General features: G+C 41.1%; 1 protein-coding gene across 1 annotated transcript; it reads right to left on the bottom strand.

Moving 5' to 3' along the window:
* Window positions 1-32: 32 nt before the first annotated feature.
* etfdh (electron transfer flavoprotein dehydrogenase) lies at window positions 33-22,094 on the bottom strand. The gene is made up of 13 exons (XM_014211901.3): window positions 21,826-22,094; window positions 19,256-19,408; window positions 17,070-17,299; window positions 12,849-12,930; window positions 12,572-12,690; window positions 12,188-12,265; window positions 11,780-11,926; window positions 11,476-11,616; window positions 10,998-11,141; window positions 9,376-9,544; window positions 8,777-8,959; window positions 8,339-8,560; window positions 33-568 (listed from the first exon to the last, which is right to left on the bottom strand). Exons 1-13 carry the CDS (start codon window positions 21,854-21,856, stop codon window positions 405-407), a joined length of 1,863 nt encoding a protein of 620 aa, XP_014067376.1. The 5' UTR covers window positions 21,857-22,094; the 3' UTR covers window positions 33-404.
* Between the last annotated feature and the right edge of the window lie 273 nt (window positions 22,095-22,367).

Here is a 22,367-nt window from a genome sequence, read left to right on the forward strand (position 1 = left end):
AGCTGTGATTTGTGGATTAAGCTGACACAGAGGCATGGCAAATGTTTATTTCCCACTAATGACATTATGTACAGTATCTATCAGATCATACGCTGTTGCAAATGGTACCTGCAATAGCTAATGAATTTAAGTGTGGGTTAAGTTAGTCTATTTTGAAATTATCAATGCAGCTTTCTGCTTATGACATGCATTATTCAGAACAACATACATGAACCAAAGCCACTTGTGTTTTATAACCATTTTACAATTCCCATATTGAAAGAATATGGTGACATTCAGTTTCATATCTAGGCACACAGTATAGTATTCTACACGCTGTCTTGGCAGCAAGCACTGAATGTGTTTTTGCAGCCACCTCAGAGGGTCTATAGACTTTCTGATCTCAATGCTAGAGGAAAATAAAATCACAATCCATTGTAGGCTGGTCCTCCACTGCCTTCGGGCACCACCCAGTTGATGTTTTGGCTGGGGTCCTTGATGTCACACGTCTTGCAGTGGACGCAGTTCTGAGCGTTGATCTGCAACCTCATACCTTCTCCAGTCTCAAGGGGAACGTACTCATATACACCTAGTAAAAGGGGGAAATAAGGGTGTCATTCAAAATGGAAACAGGAAGCAAAGAGATGTATTCCATCCACTGTACATTTGTGATAGAAAATAGGATGTTTGTGTTGCATCAGAATGCAAGGCCAAGCAGTTATGCATCGTAGGAGACAATTATTTTTTGATTGTGGTACTCCAGTAAATGTGACTCACTGCAGACATGGACACTAGTAAAGGGATTCTAGTCTTCACCCAGTAGCTCAATTTGTCAATGGTCATTTAGTCTCCCTTGCATGCTTTTACATTTCTTCCCATTCTGACTTGGGTATTAGGCTATAGGCCTAGTGTAAAGTACGTACAGAAGAAATTGAAGTTGTAAATGCCAATTATTGTTACCTTATTTTAATTAAAATGTTCAATGTAACTTGTACTTCTTTCAGGTTATAATGAGAATGTATTCACCTCAGTTCTTGATTAATTAATATATCATTCGTCTGATTATCATACTGTATATGTAAGATTAAATACCATTTGTAATATGTTTTAGTGCAGGTATGTAGTTAATATACAATCCAGATAAGTGTCTGATAAAAGAACATTCCATAGAATTCTACAAAAATACCACCGTTCACTAAAACTGCTATAACCCATTCACAGTTAAATGTATTTCTATTCTGATTTCAAACCTTACAAAATAAGGAAGACTTAATATGCTATCTTCATTAGGAAGTGTGGGAAATGTGTTTTTCATAGAAACACGTTTTTTCCTTGACTGATTACACCATGTGGTGCTATTCTATGCCCTATCATTTGAAAGGGCTGTTTCTCAGCTTTCAAAACATGCATCATTTCATATGGTTCGACACCAGCAAATTTTGCTCATTAATGCACAGAGTTCATGGTCGTAGTTTTGTGATTCAGACATTTTTGGGAAAATCTTGCCAGTGATGCAACAATGGCAATATGGCGATTTACCGTTAGCTGGTATTCTAAAGCCTATTGTTTACATTCCCCTTTAAGAAAAACAAATTGACACAACCCTAACACGGAACCCAAACCGGCTGCACACGTGCGCCATCGTGCATACATTTATTTTGTCCCCCCACACCCAACGCGATCATGACACGCAGGTTAAAATATCAAAACAAACTCTGAACCAATTACATTACCGTGTCTCCAGCCAGCTAGACTACTCACTGGACCCCTATGATCACTCAGCAACACATGCCTCTCCCTAATGTCAATGTCCATTGCTGTTCTGGTTAGTGATTGTCTTATTTCACTGTAGAGCCTCTAGCCCTGCTCAATATGCCTTAACAATTCGAGCTTCTACTTCTAAAAATCCACCTTTCCAGAAACAAGTCTCTCACCGTTGCTACTTGTTATAGACCACCTTCTGCCCCCAGCTGTGCCCTGGACACCATATGTGAATTGATTGCCCCTGCCCCCCCCCCCCCCCCCCCAATCTATCTTCAGAGCTCGTGCTGCTAGGTGACCTAAACTGGGACATGCTTAACAGCCCGGCCATCCTACAATCTAAGCTTGATGCCCTCAATCTCACACAAATGATCAATGAACCTACCAGGTACAACCCCAAATCCGAAAACACGGGCACCCTCATAGATATCATCCTAACTAACTTGCCCTCCAAATACACCTCTGCTGTTTTCAACCAAGATCTCAGCGATCACTGCCTGCATCCGTAATGGGTCTGCGGTCAAACGACCACCCCTCATCACTGTCAAACGCTCCCTAAAACACTTCAGCGAGCAAGCCTTTCTGATCGACCTGGCCCGGGTATCCTGGAAGGATATTGACCTCCTCTCGTCAGTAGAGGATGCCTGGTTATTCTTTAAAAGTGCCTTCCTCACCATCTTAAATAAGCATGCCCCCATTCAAAGAATTTTGAACCAGGAACAGATATAGCCCTTGGTTCACTCCAGACCTAACTGACCTTGACCAGCACAAAAACATCCTGTGGCGTACTGCATTAGCATCAAATAGCCCCGTGATATGCAACTTTTCAGGGAAATTAGGAACCAATATACACAAGTAGTTAGGAAAGCTAAGGCTAGCTTTTTCAAACAGAAATTTGCATCCTGTAGCACAAACTCAAAAAAGTTCTGGGACACTAAATTCCATGGAGAATAAGAGCACCTCCTCCCAGCTGCTCACTGCACTGAGGCTAGGAAACACTTACCACCGATAAATCCACAATAATTGAGAATTTCAATAAGCATTTTTCTACAGCTGGCCATGCTTTCCACCTGGCTACACCTACCCGGTCAACTGCCCTGCACCCCCCACAGCAACTTGCCCAAGCCTCCCCCATTTCTCCTTCACCCAAATCCAGATAGCTGATCTGAAAGCTGCAAAATCTGGACCCCTACAAATCAGCCAGGCTAGACAATCTGGACCTTCTCTTTCTAAAATGATCTGCTGAAATTGTTGCAACCCCTATTACTATCCTATTCAACCCCTCTTTCGTATCGTCTGAGATTCCCAAAGATTGGAAAGCTGCCACGGTCATCCCCCTCTTCAAAGGGGGAGACACTCTAGACCCAAACTGCTACAGACCTATATTTATCCTACCCTGGCTTTCTAAAGGTCTTAGAAAGCCAAGTTAACAAACAGATCACTGACCATTTTGAATCCCACCGTACCTTCTCTGCTATGCAAGCTGGCTTCCGAGCTAAGGTCCTAAATGATATCATAACTGCAATCGATAAGAGACATTACTGTGCAGCTGTATTCATTGACCTGACCAAGGCTTTCGACTCTATCAATCACCACATTCTTATCGGCAGACTCAACAGCCTTGGTTTCTAAAATGACTGCCTCGCCTGGTTCACCAACTACTTCTCTCAGAGTTCAGTGTGGCAAATCGGAGGGCCTGTTGTCTGGACCTCTGGCAGCCTCTATGGGGGGTGCCACAGGGTTCAATTCTCGGGCAGACTCTTCTCTGTATTCATCAATGGTGTCACTCTTGCTGCTGGTGATTCTCTGATCCACCTCTACGCAAACGACACCATTCTGTATACTTCTGGCCCTTCTTTGGACATTGTGCTAACTAACCTCCAGACGAGCCTTCAATGCCATACAACTCTCCTTCCGTGGCCTCCAACTGCTCTTAAATGCAAGTAAAACTAAATGCATGCTCTTCAACCGATCGCTGCCCGTCCGTCCAGCGTCACTACTCTGGACGGTTTCTGACCTAGATTATGTGGACAACTACAAATACCTCGGTGTCTGGTTAGAGTGTAAACTTTCCTTCCAGGCCCACATTAAGCATCCCCAATCCAAAATTAAATCTAGAATCAGCTTCCTATTTTGCAGCAAAGCATCCTTCACTCATGCTGCCAAACATACCCTCGTAAAACTGACTATCCTACCGATCCTCGACTTCAGCGATGTCATTTACAAAATAGCCTCCAACACTCTACTCAGACAATTGGATGTAGTCTGTCACAGTGCCATCCGTTTTGTCACCAAAGCCCCATATACTACGCACCACTGCGACCTGTATGCTCTCATTGGCTGGTCCACGCTTCATACTCGTCGCCAAACCCACTGGCTCCAGGTCATTTACAAGTATTTGCTAGGTAAAGCCCCGCCTGATCTCAGCTCACTGGTCACCATAGCAGCACCCACCCGCAGCACGCGCTCCAGCAGGTAGATTTCACTGGTCACCCCCAAAGCCAATTCCTACTTTGGCCGCCTTTCCTTCCAGTTCTCTGCTGCCAATGACTGGAACGAACTTCAAAAATCACTGAAGCTAGAGACTCTTTTCTCCCCCACTAACTTCAAGCACCAGCTGTCAGAGCAGCTCACAGATCATTGCACCTGCACATAGCCCACTGTAAATAGCCCATTCAACTACCTCATCCCCATATTGTATCTATTTTGCTCCTTTGCACCCCAGTATCTCTACTTGCACATTCATCTTCTGCACATATATCACTCCAGTGTTTAATTGCTATAGCGTAATTACCTCCCTGATCTTACCTCATTTGCACACACTGTATATAGACTTTTCTACTGTATATGTTTGTTTATTCCATGTGTAACTCTGTGTTGTTGTATGTGTCGAACTGCTTTGCTTTATCTTGGCCAGGTCGCAGTTGTAAATGAGAACTTGTTGTCAACTAGCCTATCTGGTTAAATAAAGGCAGGAAAAAATAAATTAAAAAAATAGCATTAATTTGGGGACAGGTTGAAAAGCATTAAACATTTATGTCAATTTAGCTAGCTAGCTTGCAGTTGCTAGCTAATTTGTCCTATTTAGATAGCTTGTTGTTGCTAGCTAATTTGTCCTGGGATATAAACATTGAGTTGTTATTTTACCTGAAATGCACAAGGTCCTCTACTCTGACAATTAATCCACACATAAAACAGTCAACCGAATTGTTTCTAGTCATCTCTCCTCCTAGGCCTTTTCTTCTCTTGACTTTATATTGCGATTGGCAACTTTCATAAATTGTTGTCTGCATGTCGAATCAATCATACTGCATGAATTACATCTCTGCCTTAGTAGCAGTAATGGGTTTGATGTCCATTTCACAAATATATATAACTGATAATTTGTTGAGACTTCCAGAGAATAAACCTGGCTGTGCTGATCAATATCTTGATATGTCTTGAGTCATACTGGTCGTGCAGGCAATGACAGCACTTGGAAGCGGCAATTGTATGCTTGAGCTTTATTGATGGAGGGTCAGGTCTTTTAGTGGACAGTAATATTCAATTCCAGAGATCCCTGGCCTAGCTCCATACCTCCTAGGTGGAGCTATTGGGCAAGTTCCAGGTCGTTCTCATTGCAGTCGCGCTGCACAGATTATTATATCTCACAATGCCTGAAGGCGCCACAGTAGTATTACACAGCAATCTTAAAAACATGCTGTTTTCAAGGAATTGTTAAATGAATGTTAACTATTTGGTTGCAATATCATCACCTCTTGAAGAGCATAGTCAGAACTACACATTTTTGATTATTCCATGCAAAACGATCACACATTTAGCTTGAGTTATACAGCAGTTAACTGCATGCTTTTCATGATCAGTAAACATCAATTGATCATGTCATTTCAGATACGTGAGGGTAGCCTCTCGCTCAATATTGGCCACCATTAATTGGATATTTGAGTGATTTAAAATAAAAGTGAACTATGATTGACAAGTATGAGTGGTTTAGGTCAACTTCCCATCCTTTGTGGGCTCTGCCTGTCAAGCAGCAGAAGGGTACATTTGCCGATGTACTGTTAGCTGATAATGTTTACTTTGCAAGCTACCAGTAGAAACTTTGTACAGTTGGCTAAACATATTAATCAAAGGGAAGTTTGTTTTAAAGTGTTTGTCCTGTATCAGAGATAAGAAAAATAAAAAAGACAACCCTTTTTTTAGCCACTGAACTACTTCCATAAATACTGCCATTAATTTTCTAACTGGTACTGGGCTACCTTCTGGCAAGGCCTGTGGGCGTCCTAGAGCAAAACATGTACGTGTCCGTGAGAGACTCACCTTTCTATAGAGGGATCATATTAGTGTGTAGCCTAAACTGTTGGGACGCTACAGACAGAAGTTGGCAGATCGGCGGTACCGACTTCAGACGAGTCCCGTGACGCTTGTGGGGGTCGTAGAGCAAAACATGTAGGTATTCGTAAGAGTCTCACCTTTCCATAAGGGAGTCATAATAGTTTTCAGGCCAAACCATTCGGACGCTACAGACGTTTGTGAGAGAATCGATTTTCGGGATGTCTCATGGTCTGAAACACAGCTGTAGCTCTGCCACTTTTCACCGCCGATGTGTTGTATTGAGCCCATGCAAAAAAGATATCTCTAGCTTAAAACAGAGATTTTTATGGGGATGTTTTTATGCTAATTTGATTTCCGCTAAGCCGTGTAAAATTACTCTAGGGTTAACCTGTTGGGGATAGGGGGCAGTATTTGCACGGCCGGATAAAAAACGTACCCGATTTAATCTGGTTACTACTCCTGCCCAGTAACTAGAATATGCATATAATTGTTTGATTTGGATAGAAAACACCCTAAAGTTTCTAAAACTGTTTGAATGGTGTCTGAGTATTACAGAACTCATATGGCAGGCCAAAACCTGAGAAGATTCCAAACAGGAAGCGCCCTCTCTGACCATTTCTTGGCCTTCTTGATCATCTCTATCCAAAACAAAGGATCTCTGCTGTAACGTGACATTTTCTACGGCTCCCATAGGCTCTCAGAAGGCGCCAGAACGTTGAATGACTCTCCAGTCTCTGGCTGAAAAACAGTAGCGCATTTGGTAAGTGGTCGATCTGAGAACAATGAGACGGGCGTGCACGTGAAGAGTCCATTTTACTTTCTCTGTCTTTGAACGAAAACAACGACTCCCGGTCGGAATATTATCGCTTTTTTTACGAGAAAAATCGAATAAAAATGGATTTTAAACAGCGTTTGACATGCTTCGAAGTACGGTAATGGAATATTTTGAATTTTTTTGTCACGAAACGCGCCGGGCGCGTCACCCTTCTTTACCCTTCGGATAGTGTCTTGAACGCACGAACAAAACGCCGCTATTTGGATATAACTATGGATTATTTGGAACCAAACCAACATTTGTTGTTTAAGTAGAAGTCCTGGGAGTGCATTCTGACGAAGAACAGCAAAGGTAATCCAATTTTTCTTATAGTAAATCTGAGTTTGGTGAATACCAAACTTGGTGGGTGTCAAAATAGCTAGCCTGTGATGGCCGGGCTATCTAATCAGAATATTGCAAAATGTGCTTTCACCGAAAAGCTATTTTAAAATCAGACACCGCGATTGCATAAAGGAGTTCTGTATCTATAATTCTTAAAATAATTGTTATGCTTTTTGTGAACGTTTATCGTGAGTAATTTAGTAAATTCACCGGGAATGCTAGTCACATGCTAGTGTAAAAAGCTGTTTTTTTATATAAATATGAACTTGATTGAACAAAACATGCATGTATTGTATAACATAATGTCCTAGGAGTGTCATCTGATGAAGATCACCAAAGGTTAGTGCTGCATTTAGCTGTGGTTTTGGTTTTTGTGACATTATATGCTAGCTTGAAAAATGGGTGTCTGATTATTTCTGGCTGGGTACTCTGCTGACATAATCTAAAGTTTTGCTTTCGTTGTAAAGCCTTTTTGAAATCGGACAGTGTGGTTAGCGAGAGTCTTGTCTTTAAAATGGTGTAAAATAGTTATATGTTTGAGAAATTGAAGTAATAGCATTTCTAAGGTATTTCAATATCGCGCCACGGGATTCCACTGGCTGTTGACTAGGTGGGACACAAACGTCCCACCTAGCCCAGAGAGGTTAATCACGATTGCTGCTGACAGACATGATAGTCTACATTGATTGATTGACCACGTCAAATTGACTAGCTAGCTAATAACAGATCACATCTCTTAACAAGCCAACTTTCAGGGGATAAACTAGATGGCTATATCCAAATATTGCTTGATTTGCTTGCCATCTATAGTGGTGATGACAGTAGTCCGACTGACAACTTTACCAGGACGAGGATTTGCCGATGTCAAGCTCTTTTCAAAAGCCTAATCTGATGAAGCAAATAAATGACATTGTTTGCATAGCTGGCTACATGCCAATGGATAGGGTCTCCTTGCCCCGCAGCAGCCAGATCGAATGCTCTGCACTGTATTTTAACGTTTTATTGATAATGACCTATTGCTTATACCTATCCAACCCTTTCAGATCTAAATTAAGTGCCTATGTTGTATGGGCTAAGGATGGATTTGTAATTGTGCATCAGTGGTACCTGCTGGACAGAAGCGCTGCTCGGGACCATCGTAAATGGCCAGGTTGTTGGCCACAGGGATACTGTCATCCTTCAGGGTGAGGTGGGGGGGCTGGTCCCCCTCGTGGTTGGTACCGCTCAGAGCCACAGAAGAGAGCAGGTCGAAGCTCAGCTTGCCATCAGGCTTGGGGTACTCGATGGGCGTGCACTCCTTAGCCGGTTTCAGTTGGGCTGAGTCCAAGCCTAGGGTAAAAGAGTTGGGAGTTATCAAACCTCAGTTGGTTACAGGCCAGATAAAACATTGGTTTGTTCCTTAAAGCAATTCTCAGCATGAGTGCATGATTTTGATGTGCATATAGCAAAACTGTGTTGTTGCCTTGTCCAATAACAACTAGGCTAAAACTGAAACAGACCATCTTTCCTGATGAATACATCATACAAATCATCAATATGCTGTACCTGCATGTTTCAGTGTCCATGGCTCTTTCCCTCTAAGTATCCAGTAGAAGACACCAGTGTAGACCATGCCCCCGTACAGTCCAAAGTAGTTGTGGAACGACGGCCTGATGTTCCTCACTGCGTACAGCTCTTTCCAGATCCAAGACTTCTTCAAATTGTCCTCATACTCCGGTATGTGAAGTCCTGGAGGACAAATTACCAGAAAATAAGTATAATTGTATTCGGATGACAGTAAAATGTTAGAGATGATCTTGCACCCACAAATTACAATTGCTCATTTACTTTGTTTTTTTTTATTAAATAAAATTCCATTAATTTACATACAAAAATGATACACTGGAGAGAAGCAATTAACTTATTTTTCCCCCCTGATTAGCATTAGCGATAAATGTCTCAACAAATTACACTCTTTAATACTGTATTCATTGCATATTTTATAATGTAGAAATGTGCCTTTGGCTTCACCTTACAATTAGTGAGAGGTGTGTGTGTGTGTGTGTGTGTGTGTGTGTGTGTGTGTGTGTGTGTGTGTGTGTGTGTGTGTGTGTGTGTGGGAGCATTTAAATTAAAGGAAAAGGTTTTGGTCTGGTTTAACCTACCTGCCGTTTCAGATGCTGGGTCTTCGGCTGTGACTTTGGGGAAGATGGCCTCTGCGGCCAGCATGCCGCTCTTCATGGCCGTGTGGGTGCCTTTGATCTTTGGTACATTCATGAAGCCCGGACTGCATCCGATAAGCATCCCCCCAGGGAATGTCACTTTAGGGAGGCACTGGATGGAGGAAGACGGGTAAAGATTATAATCTTGAATGTAATGGTAAAATGCTTTCACTTAACAAGAACATCAGAACCAGTGGAAAACCTGACCTAAGATTCACGTATTTCCCATTTTTGATGCCGAGACACACATTAACGTTACGAAAATGTGTCGCAGGACATTCGACAGGCAGCATTTTTATTTACTGGACCTGATTAGGGTTTTCATCCATGGTTCTCAGAATGAGAGAAATCCCATTTAGATTATAAAAAGAACATTCAAGTCGAGGATGCAACAATGTGTGGTTCTTACCGAATTCAGATGTGCATTTTGAAGATGTTAGAATAACTCTCCACGTGTACTTTTCCTCAGCCAACAAGATGAGTAACGAACAGCAAAATCACTAGCCTGTCAATCTACTATCCCCCATAGTAGAAAAGTTTTCCTATTGTATTGGTCAGCTTTTCGAGAAAGAAACAGCCTATTCCAAACAGACTCTGGAACACTTGTGGGACGATATATCCCAAATTCATGCAACCAGAGGGCCTAGGCTACATACAAATAAACCTTAAAAAGCAATGAGTCTGATGCAACAGATTTGAATGTTTAGCTTAAAATGTTGATAAACTGTTAATTTCTTTACTTAAAACGTAGCAACACACACAAGGCAATGCGCGAATGTTTGTTCCATAATGCAATTAATTGGAAAACACCATTGTGAAAGTGCACCACACATGCAAGCGGTTTCATGTGACAAAGATGAAAATATCTGTTTGAAATGTTGAAAGAGGGGAGCTCTAATATGCAACAACTAGCATGGGTTGCTAATATGACTTGGATTTTGCCTTTGGCTACTGGACAATGAGAGAAAGTTGATATAAAAGAATTGCCTCCACAGATATGGTCTGATATTGGCTAGGCTACCTTGAAGCAAGGTAAGACATGCCTCATAATATGTAGTAAAACGTTCAGGTTTCAAACAATTAAGTATATGTTTTCAAAAAGCATACTGCCTCCAGCTCATTGCAAAGTGGTGTGTGACGAGCTGAGGAAGCCTGCCTTCCGTTGCCTATGCATTTGCTGTTTGAGATGCTGTAGCAGCAGCTCTCGCACTGTCTGACAGATTTTCCGCTCAAAGGCTTTGTATCTATATGCTGTACGCATGTGATAAATAAGATACATAAATACTGTACATGCACTAATTTAATTCCACATAATTATGCATTTAACCTATAGGACGATAAGCATGACCAGTCAAATGTATTTCCATCGACTGGTATTTCCATCAACGAATAGGTTAAAAAGCATCATTTCGCAATAGGATTTGTTTTCTGGCGGCAATTTTATTTATCACCGAAAAGCTGGCTATTATCGGCTAACAGAAACCTTGTCACAGAGCCACACACATACCTTTGAGTAGTACATTAAAAAAATATATATATACACACACACACACACACACACACACCTGATAGCCTCCCTCGTTGAGCGCCCTGGCTCCGTAGGCAATTCTGTTACCTCCCTCCAGGGTCTTGGCAACGAAGGGGTGGTGCTTCCAGCGCTGGAACTCTCTGAAGGGGCTGAGGTAGGGGTTGGTGTAGTCAAGACCAACCTGGAAGTGGGGAAATACACAGCATTACGTTTTTGATACAATCAGTCATTGACCTCAATGTATGATCTTCATAAAAGTTTGAGTTATCACATATCTCAAGTTGTCCCTCTAGGCCCAAGTTGGTCTAATGAAGCTTCACAAGATAAGCATTATTAAAAAGCCAATTAGATAAAGAGAAGGGTAGAAGTATAGTGCATTGTCATACACTGATCTCAGTTTTACAAATGTTATTTCATTTAGTGTTTAGACTGTTGCCAAGTGTTAGCATGGCTGGTATTTTGGCAGTTGACATCAATGGCAAGGAGCCAAAATGGCTGCCATAACCGGGACTCACCACAAAGCCCAAGGCCACCAGTGGCTCGCCCTCGTTCAGGTGGTAGAGGAAGGAGCCGCCATACGTGTTCCTGTTCAACGGCCAGCCCACCGAATGCTCCACTCTGCCCGGCCTCCACTTCTTCTCATCAATCACCCACAGCTGGTTAGACAGAAAAACAACATTCATGTAAGTCGTTGTGCATAAAGCATCTGCTAAAGGACAAAAATGTAATTAATATGACATTCTGATTTGGTTACATTAAGATATCTGTATTGTATGACTGATTAAAAACAGATTATTTACAGTTGCTTTGGGATTTTACCTCTTTCAGGCCAATGGCGTAGGTCTGTGGTTCACAGTTCTCCCTGAGGTTGAACTGCCTGTAGAGCTGCTTGGCCAAGTGGCCGTGGCAGCCCTCTCCGAACAGGGTCACTTTAGCATGGAGCTCCATCCCCCTCTCAAACACATCCTGCAGAGGCAAATTGAGAGGAAAATGTTATTCTGATATACCAGGGATGAGGCTACTTGTCGCTTTCATAAAACAAATTATATTCTATTCAGTGCTGATTCTTCCTCGTTTTTATAAAACTCAGTTTTTACAGTCAAACTCTACTGTACAAAATGACCATACATAGGAGAAAAACATTTGTACTTTGTCCAAGGAAAATAACTTAAGACTTTCCGTACAGTGATGAGTCCATTTTATTGACATAAATCTGCATAAGTTTACCTTTGGCGAACCATCCTTAGCGATGCCCACGTCATTGGTGGCAATTCCTTTCACACTTCCATCTTCATGAAACAAAACCTTAAGAACAAAATCTGAAATTAAACACTTTTGAAAGTAGAATGACACCTCAAGCAAACACGATCAATGAAAGCCAGTCACGATACGTCAACACATCAGTGAAATTGATCTCAGGCGTGAAATCGGAGCTGGCTCAAAATATCAGTCTATATCTGATTAAAGGCATACAATTATGTAAATGTTCACTGACAAAAAACTGACGTTCCAGGAAAAATCAATGTAGCTTGTCAATGGTAATTATCACGCCAATATTAGTAAGATGCCCTGTGTTTTCTGAAATTGTCATGAATGGTGGGCGGTGCTCACCTCAGCAGCAGCGTAGCCAGGGTATATCTCCACTCCCAGCTCCTCAGCCTGCTCTCCCAACCAATGTACAAAGTGACCCAGCCGCACAATGTAGTTCCCATGGTTGTTCATGGGCAGACCTGTGGGGGAAAATCAAAAAATTAAATAGAATGAAAAACAAAGACTGCACAGTCAAGGCTAATACCATAATAGCTTTATGTTTAGGACAGAGCTTACAGGTGACAAGCTAGAGTTGTCATTTGAAAAGATGTCCTGTAAAACATGCATGTGACTTTACCTGGCAACATTGGGACAGGGATTCTATATTTCTCGGTTAGAATACTAAACAAATCCTCAGTCACTGGTGTGTTCAAGGGTGCCTAAGAGAAGAGTACAAAAATAACAGAACACTTTATTTTCAGCCTAGGTGTTGCTTGCAAGATGTTCTCTTGGGCAGGATCATAGTGTTGTCTAGGACTGATGTACTCTCAACGTTATGTCTGTGATAGTTATGTCTGCAGTTAGGTATGGCGGCAGGTAGCCGAGCGGTTAAGAGCGTTGAGCCAGTAACTGAAAGGTTGCTGTTTCGAAACCCTGAGCCAACAAAATCTGTCAATGTGCCCTCGAGCAAGGCACTTAACCCTAATTGCTCCTGTAAGTCACTATTGTTAAGAGCATCTGCTAAATTACCTAAATGTAATGTCTGAGACTAAAAAAATAAAACAAAGAATATGCCAGGTCCATATCCTGTGTGTATCTGCGAATTATGCTGCATATTTCCCTCACAACCTTTCCATAGACTGGCAACCTTTCTTAGACTGACGTGCTCAATACTTAAATAATAGAGCAGCGTTGTGGACAATTTCATTTGAAATCTCTCTCAGTGGAAAGAAACTCCTGCAGAGTGAACTCAGTGTGAAGATGCTTCTTTCTTCTGAATGACATTTGAACATTTTCAACAGACCTGCTGAAGCAGCCCTCAGATGGGAGTGCATTTCATTTATAAATCTATCCCTCTCTCAGTAGAACTAGATAGGGCACATCTCCACAGGAGTGTAATTCAATTCATGAATGTGTATGGCCCACTGACTCCAAATCTGCTATAACTAACAGAATAACGTAAAGAAAATCCAAATATTAGCACATAGATCAAAGTTTTTGCAGAAATATTCAAATTTGCCCTGGGTGCATTTTACCAGTAAAGTAAGTTTGCCTGATATCAATAATTAGCTGGCAAGCCTTTAGGGCTATCGCTGTCAATCTCCATTACCCAGAATAAGGAATACACACATGAGCAAGCGAGTCGAGTAGGGCTGTCCCAGGCAATTTCTTTTTGCATATATAGACACATCCTATCTGTTTTAATCTAATCAACTATATGCACTGAGCTTGTCTAATGCTTTAAGCGCACTGTTTGATGAAATAATTAAGACGCATAACTAGAGGGACATTTTTTTTTTTTTAAGACAGCGAGTGAGTGACTAATACCCGTTGTTTCTCACTCCTCCCTGCTGCAGCGACCACCACAGAACATCAACAGTGTTTATCACGCTGTCCGTGTTGCTGAAGCGGCAACAAAATTACAGCCATTTCTGACTGAAAAGTTTCCATGACACATGTATGCATCACATGCACGTGACCAATAGGGCCTGACCTATAGCATATCATAATCACATCAATAAAATGGTCATAAACTCTGAACACATTAACACGCGACAGCAAAATGGATGCAGAGGACAACTCGAAACAGGGGAATGTTTGTTTACTGGTTGCTCAAGACGTAAAGGGGAAGTCAGATGTGTGGAATACATTTGACTAGTTGTGGAAAATACTGGAGATCAAGAAAAATAAGTTAAGCAGCAATATAGTTTGACTGTTTAGAACAATGTCAACACTAAATAAATGATAAGCATACTAGAGAGTCTGTTGTAATGGTTTTTTTGTAAAGCCTTTATTAAACCAAAGACTAATCAGTTGCAAGCATTCGTGAATGCAACTGCCAAAATGGAACAGTTTATTTATTGTTTACAGGTAATTATTCCCAAAAATGTGGTTATTTTATTTTAAAACTAAAATACTTGATTGCATTTCAAAACATGAATGACTCGTATGCTGTGTGATGACTTGAACAAATTAATGATTGATTCATACAGTAGCCTAAGTAATGAAGTATAGGCCTAAGTTACAGTATTAAGACAAAACAGGATGCGCTCTTAGGCCTACAGCTCGATCGATGGTGGTTATACAAGACTGCTATAATAAGTCTACTAATAATAATGATATTACTTATTATAATGATCATAATAACAAGGAGGGTTATTAATATTATTTTTCTGACCATTTGGAACAGTGTAAACATGAAATTAATTATAAGTAATACCAGAGAGGCTGTTCTAACGGGGAGAAAAGTGTAAAGCCTTTATTACAGCATAACAAAGATGAAAAACAGTCGGATTTGTGAAATTGTTTATCCTACATGTGGTTGCGTGAGGCTTGGTGCTCACGGAAATCAGTAGGCTATTAAACAAACACTCACAGGCAATAGAAGCAGGATGTCTTATTTCTGTAGACATACATTGCATTTGTAAAGTATTCAGACCCCTTCACTTTATCCACATTACAGCATTATTCTAAAATGTATTAATACATTTTTTCCACCTCAATCTACACACAATACCCCATAATGACAAAGCGAAAACAGGTTATTAGAAATGTTTGCAAATTTATAAAAAAACTAAACCGAAATACCTTTTTACATAACTATTCAGACCCTTTGCTATGAGACTCGAAATTGAGCTCAAGTGCATCCTGTTTCCATTGATCACCCTTGAGATGTTTCTACAACTTGATTGGTGTCCACCTGTGGTAAATTCAATTCACTGGACATGATTTGGAAAGCCACACACACCTGTCTATATAAGGTCCCACAGTTGACCATGCATGTCAGAGCAAAAACCAAGCCATGAAGCCGAAGGAATTGTCTGTAGAGCTCCAAGAAAGGATTGTGTTAAGGCACAGTTCTGGGGAAGGATACTGAAAAATGTCTGCAGCATTGAAGTTCCCCAAGAACACAGTGGCCTCTCATTCTTAAAATGGAAGAAGTTTGGAACCACCAAGACTCTTCCTAGAGCTGGCCGCCCAGCCAAACTGAGCCATCGGGGAGAAGGGCCTTGGTCAGGGAGGTGACCAAGAACCCAATGTTCACTGACAGAACTCCAGAGTTCCTCTGTGGAGATGGGAGAACCTTCCAGAAGGACAACCATCTCTGCAGCACTCCACCAATCAGGCCTTTATGGTCGAGTGGCCAGGCAGAAGCCACTACTCAGTAAAAGGCACCTGACAGCCCGCTTGGAGTTTGCCAAAAGGCACCTAAAGGACACAGACCACGAGAAACAAGATTCTCTGGTCTGATGAAAGCAAGATTGAACTCTTTGCCCTGAATGCCAAGCGTCACGTCTGGAGGAAACCTGGCACCATCCCTACAGTAAAGCATGGGTGGAGTGGGGATGTTTTTCAGCAGCATGGACTGGGAAACTAGTCAGGATCGAGGCAAAGATGAACAGAGCAAAGTACAGAGAGAATCTTGATTAAAAACCTGTTCCAGAGCACTCAGGACCTCAGACTGGGGTGAAGGTTCACCTTCCAACCGGACAACAACCCTAAGCACACAGCCAAGACAATGCAGGAGTGGCTTCGGGACAAGTCTCTGAATGTCCTTGAGTGGCCCAGCCAGAGCCCGGACTTGAACCTGATCGAACATCTCTGGAGAGACCTGAAATGGCTGTGCAGCAAAGCTCCCCATCCAACCTGACAGAGCTTGAGAGAATCTGCCCAACTCCCCAAATACAGGTGTGCCAAGCTTGTAGCATCATACCCAAGACAACTCAAGGCTGTAATCGCTGCCAAACGTGCTTCAACAAAGTACTGAGTAAAGGGTATGAATACTTATGTAAATGTGATTGGAGTTATTTTTTTAATACATTAGCAAACATTTCTAAAAACCTGTTTTTGCTTTGTCATTATGCAGAATTGTGTGTAGATTGAGGAATTAAAAAAAAATCAATTTCATAAATAAGGCTGTAACGTAACAAAATGTGGAAAAAAGTAAATGGGTTTGAACACTTTCCGAATGCACTGTGTCTAGCTGGCAAACATTTAGTTGTGAATTCCATACTGTAACTGCTGCATAACAGTGAGTGACTCAAGGCACCGGTCTCTCATTGTGTGCTTGTAAACAAACACAACGTGACTGGGGACTACATGTAAGCTTCATAATGAGAAATTCATCATTAACGCAATCTTCTTTATCGCCTAATGTATTACACAAGTTAACTGCAGGTATTTACTTAAAGTAGCTACAAATAATCACATTTATAAAACAAAATATAAAGTAAATACTTTCAACAGTATTGAAAAACCATTGCATGGTATACCACTCAAGCCTTACAGATACAATTGAAGCTAGAGACAGATAGCCTATAGGCCCTATACACACACACACGAGATGACACTAACATACCCCTCTCTCCTTCCAATCTGGGAAGAGTTCGTTGAGGGCGCTGGGCTCCAGGCAGGCCCCGGAGAGGGTGTGTGCTCCGATCTGAGACGCTTTCTCCACCAGGCACACACGCAGCTCCTTCTCCTGCTCTTTGGCCAGCTGCTTCAGCCGGATGGCTGCCGACAGCCCCGCAGGACCCCCTCCCACTATCACCACATCAGCCTCGTCAGCAAACCGCTCCATCTCCACACCTGGACAGAAACAAAATGGCACACACAAATAGGCATGTGTCACCAAGTGGGTTTGGAACCACGGTCGTCTGAGCAGCACAAGAATGTGCTAGCCCACTGAGCTACAGCCTAGTCATTAGCTTGGGGGAGATCACACAAATCTTCAGGTCTCGGGAAAGGTTACACAAGCCTCCATAAAGACAAACTGGAATATTAGTATGTAGTACTATCTGAATGTCAAAAGTAGAAACTTGTAGTTTTGACATCAGCGTTAATTTGCAACAGCATCCCATAGATGCACATTGAAGGACAACTAGTATTTTCCACAAGCACATGGCGTAGCCAGCCAAATAGAAAAAGTTCACAGACAGGATCCCCCAGGATTGCCGAACAAGCTCTATTTTTCGTGGCCTCTGGTACATTCTAATGCCTTGATTCAATCTGAAATACAAAGCAATTATTTAATACTTTGTAAAGTTTACCTCCCTGATTGGACACAGTTGTGCTATTGTGTTTACAATTTAAATGACTGAAAATGTATGAATTCAGTGTATTGTTATACAATTTTCTAGGCCTTGAAGATCTGGACTATTTTCTAAGTAAGAGAACATTAAACTTTTATTTTTTGTACATTTAACCTGTCTTTGAGATTAAAGTATTTTACTACAAGATATGAATTGACACAATTATGTTTGTTCCTCAAATAGTTTATCAAAACAGAATTTGGGCTATTTACTTAATTTATTTAATAAATCAAAGGTTCAATTTAAAAATCAAATTGCGTGATGGGCACTTTCTCAAATGGGTCTCTAAAATAAACAGAACAAATGCTCAAATAAGTTCTGGGTCCATAGGTGTTAAGAGATCAGTTAAATTAGTGAAATAATTAACAAGTGTTTGCAACTTTGAATTGCAGTATATCATTCATAAATAAAACAAATAAAACACTTGTTTAACAACTTCTTCTTAAAGAATCTTGTAAGAGTCTGCCGACATCCAAAGGCTTCAAGCTTCCTTTTAAGAGGCATTTTCTCAGCTATCTGCAATAAAAGGTATGACTGAAAAATGAAGCAGGTGTTAATCATGGGCTTTGCTACGCAGAAAGCAGCAGTTGATTACTCCATTGTCAACACTTGGATTAAATCAGTAAACCTATATAAATAATCTTTGAAAATACTATATACAGTGCATTCATTAAGTATTCAGACCCCTTCACTTTTTACACATTGTTACGTTACAGCCTTATTCTAAAAATATTTAATACATTTTCCTCAATCTACACACAAAAACCCATAATGACAAAGTGAAAACAGTTTTTTAGAAAATGTTTGCAAATGTAGAGGGCGGCAGGTAGCCTAGTGGTTAGAGCGTTGGACTAGTAACCGAAAGGTTGACTCAAATAGATAAAGGAGCATCATGCTCTCTCCCTCAGTGTAAAGAAATTTGACTTCAACCGCAGCATACACAACACACACACAGGTATCGGGAGGTGGGACAGACAGCAGACTGTTAAACCAACAGTGTTTCTCTGTCATCACTCACTTTAACTGACAGGTGCCTGTCCTATGAATAGATCGCTAGAAGATGCATATCGTTTACTCTAGCGGGAGAGGGCTCGGCGGACTTTTTCTGACTTGAGAATTTAAAAGTAGCCTAGCTAATTCATATCGTTCATTCTATTGGGCCAGGGCTCAGCTGACTTTTATTCTGACTTACGAATTGTAAAAAAAGTACCTGGCTGAAAAGGAGTGGGTAACTGGCTGTATAGCCAACAGCCGGCACTAGAGGAAAACACTGCAAATATGTTTGTTTTAGGAGGACAAATCTAATATAATCCCTGCCCACTCACATATGACATCAGTTCAAATGTTATCAGCATTGGTATAAGGTAAGAAAAACAAAGGTGTTTGGGTCTTGCTTAATATAATACATTCAATTTCAGACAGTGTGCCAAGGGTGAGGAGGATTACACAGTACCTTCCCATCGTGGGTCTTTGTCCCTGGGGAAGATTGTGTAGTGTGACGTTATGCGAGGCATCACTGCAGACGAGCAATCCCGTCTCCACGTGTAGTGCTGTGGAGGTGCATGTTCCGCTTGCACGGTTTTCAATGCTCGTATACACCTCTGGGCTGCAAAGAACAAGGCAGATCCGGTCAGTGCCGACTGGGACTGGCGAGGAAGCTGATATGGTTAGGTCCTACTGTATACCTTCAGAGTGTGTACACAAGTTACCTCATGCAGAGTACAAACAATCAGACAGTAAAAAAGGACACTCAAGACATGACTTTGTTTACAGCCATCTTGATGACTTGAGTCATTATGGAAGTTTTATGGGTCATACAGCAGAACTGTTATGCTGTACAATACATTGCAACTGAACGTGTCACTATTCTTCTGCGTAGCAGCCTATGAGATTTGTATGGGCGTATGTAGCAGTGGAGGTTTATCAGGAGGTAGGGGAGGACCATCCTAATCAGCAAATTTCATAAAAATAGTGAAACTTAAAAAAAATAAAAAAGTGATCCTTTTTATAGTAAATATATTCATGATTAAAACTGTTTTGCAATTAACTTCTACAGTAGCCTCAACAGCCTCTAGGGTAGCGTCATGGTGTAGCCCGTGGGCAGCTATTTCCCATCGTACATTGACTTCAATACGAAACCCAGTAGGCTCATGGTTCACATCCCTTTTCCATAGACTTACACAGTAATTATAAACGACTTCCGGGGGACGTCCTCCAACCTATTAGAGCTCTTGCAGTATGAACTGACCTTGTCCATCCAATCAAAGAATAAGATAATGAATATAGTACTGAAAGCATAACCTACATCTAGCTAACGCTGCAGTGCATATAATGTGTTGAGTAGTTGACTCAGAGAGAGAAAGACAATAGCTTAAAAGTTGAGCAAATTCATTTCTTCAAAAATTAATGAGAAGCAGCAGAGAGAGCTATATTTTGATGTATTTCTTCTCTTCTTAATTTACCTTTCACTTACTTAGCTTATGCAGCTAATTTAGCCTACTCAACAACCTGACTGAAAAAGAGAGGAATGTTATTTGTAAGCTAGTAGGCTAAGGCTATCCACCACTGCAACTCTTCCAAGTTAAGCTAAGCTTTCGGTTTTATTCATTTATTGCCACCGGGGTCCGCTGGTGTAACTGCTAAACTACTTGCTGTACACTGTACTGCATGATTGTACACATGGTTTGTGGGTTTACAACATGTTAGCTGTTAATATGGTAACATCGATGTAGGCTATGTAGCTGTTATGGTATGAAGGTTTGGCTTGGAGAGGTTTTTGTGCCTGGTCACAGACAGCGTTGTGTTGTGCACTGAAGTCCACAAGCAAAGGGAAAAGGTGAGAGGAGAAGAGCGCGTATATGTGAGAAGGAATTAAACAACGAGCAAAGTGATGTTGATGCATGCTTTATGTGGCTGCTATGAGAGTGAACTGTGTGTGCAGGTGATCTGGGGGGAATTCATTCTGCCGATTCTGTTGAAAAACGTTTCTTAAATGGAATGAAACAGGGAGGGACCTACCTGAATTTGTCCAATACAAACTCTAAATTTTTGACTAATGATTACACCTCTGATCAGCTTGATGTGTGCAAGGTCGGTATTGTAAAGTTTCACTATGTCATCTAGATTTATCCAATTTGTTTCTCGAACTGTGCACCTACATTATTAACTTTCATTTGTAGGCTAGATTGTAGCAACCTCATTATGGGTATAGGGCAAATTCTAGTATCCCGTAGATGCATGAACCCATCTGTTAGATTGAGCTGGGTTAATGGTACAGTATATGAATGACAGTCATCCAATATGCTGTAATAGAAATAAGGCCATATACTCGTTTTTCCTGTCCTCCCTAATTTTGAACGGCACCAACCACCATGAGCAATTGTCAATAGGCATGTAATCCAAGTCCATTTAGGTCATGAGATTGTCAGCAAGAGTACTGGTATTAGCCAGTTAAGTTATCACCTATAGCAGACAACAAATACGGCTAGCTTTCCCGAGACAAACAAATGATTCGTGCCTTGGCTTGTCAGTAGATTGACGCCGTGAGACGTCACAACTGTCAATATTGACACTCACGGTCAAGCTAGCTAGCTAGTTAGCTAAGATTGTCAGCCAATTACCTTTGAAAGTGCATAACTAATGATATTACTTTCGTTCAATATTAGTTAACGTACCAAATACTAAATGTATTTCTGCACGTACTAAACTAACATTGGCTGACCAAAGGACAATCGTTAGTGACCTATATTATAACAGTATTTGATTTCAACTTTGCCCTATATTTAGCTTAGCTACGTAGCTAACTAGCTTAGCACAACGGGCAAAGATGCCAGACTGGAGCTAGCGTTTCAAGATTCCACAAAGCTAATGTCAACCTTATTTACTAAGTAAATATTAGTCCATGCCACTCTCAAATTAAATATAACTATCATTTACAAAATAGGGGAACCAATAAGTGTCAAAGGCAAGACAGAGAGCATATGGAAAATGACAGGCGTGTGAATAGCTCGCTACTTAACTTACCTTGAATTGAATATCTGCTAGCTGGAAACATCGTATGAATTGGTCAGCTAGTGCTAGTTCACTAGCTAGCAGCAGTCCTCTTTAGGTACTGACAAAGGGCTCTTGCAGCTCAGCCACCCCAATGATCATGCAAGTCTGTTGGGACAACAAAATTTGTCTCATAACAGACCATTGAAGTTGTCGGTAACTCCGCACAGCGCGCATATGCTTCAAGGTTCTGGCACGTTCACGTGAGTCAAAAGAAGCGAAAAACCGGAAATTAGTTACCTCTGTTTCGTTCCCTATGGGAAAAATTTATGGGGAAATAAAGTTTTGGGATAAACCGCAAAAATTAGGTCTGAGGCTAACACAGGCTTAGGAAATCTTATACGTTTTGTTTTTTATACTTTTTTTTATTGTTTTCAGTCATTTTTTTTTATTTTCGGCGTTTATCCAAAAACCCGACAAAAACTAAATGTATTTCCCCATAGGCTTTGGCCAACAAGCCATGGCTGAGTTAGTGCCTACAAAAAGATGCCATTACTATTGCTTTCTATAGAACC

Source organism: Salmo salar, chromosome 09 (genome assembly GCF_965601325.2).
Source record: "Salmo salar chromosome 09, fSalSal1, whole genome shotgun sequence".
Classification (NCBI taxonomy): Eukaryota; Metazoa; Chordata; class Actinopteri; order Salmoniformes; family Salmonidae; genus Salmo; species Salmo salar.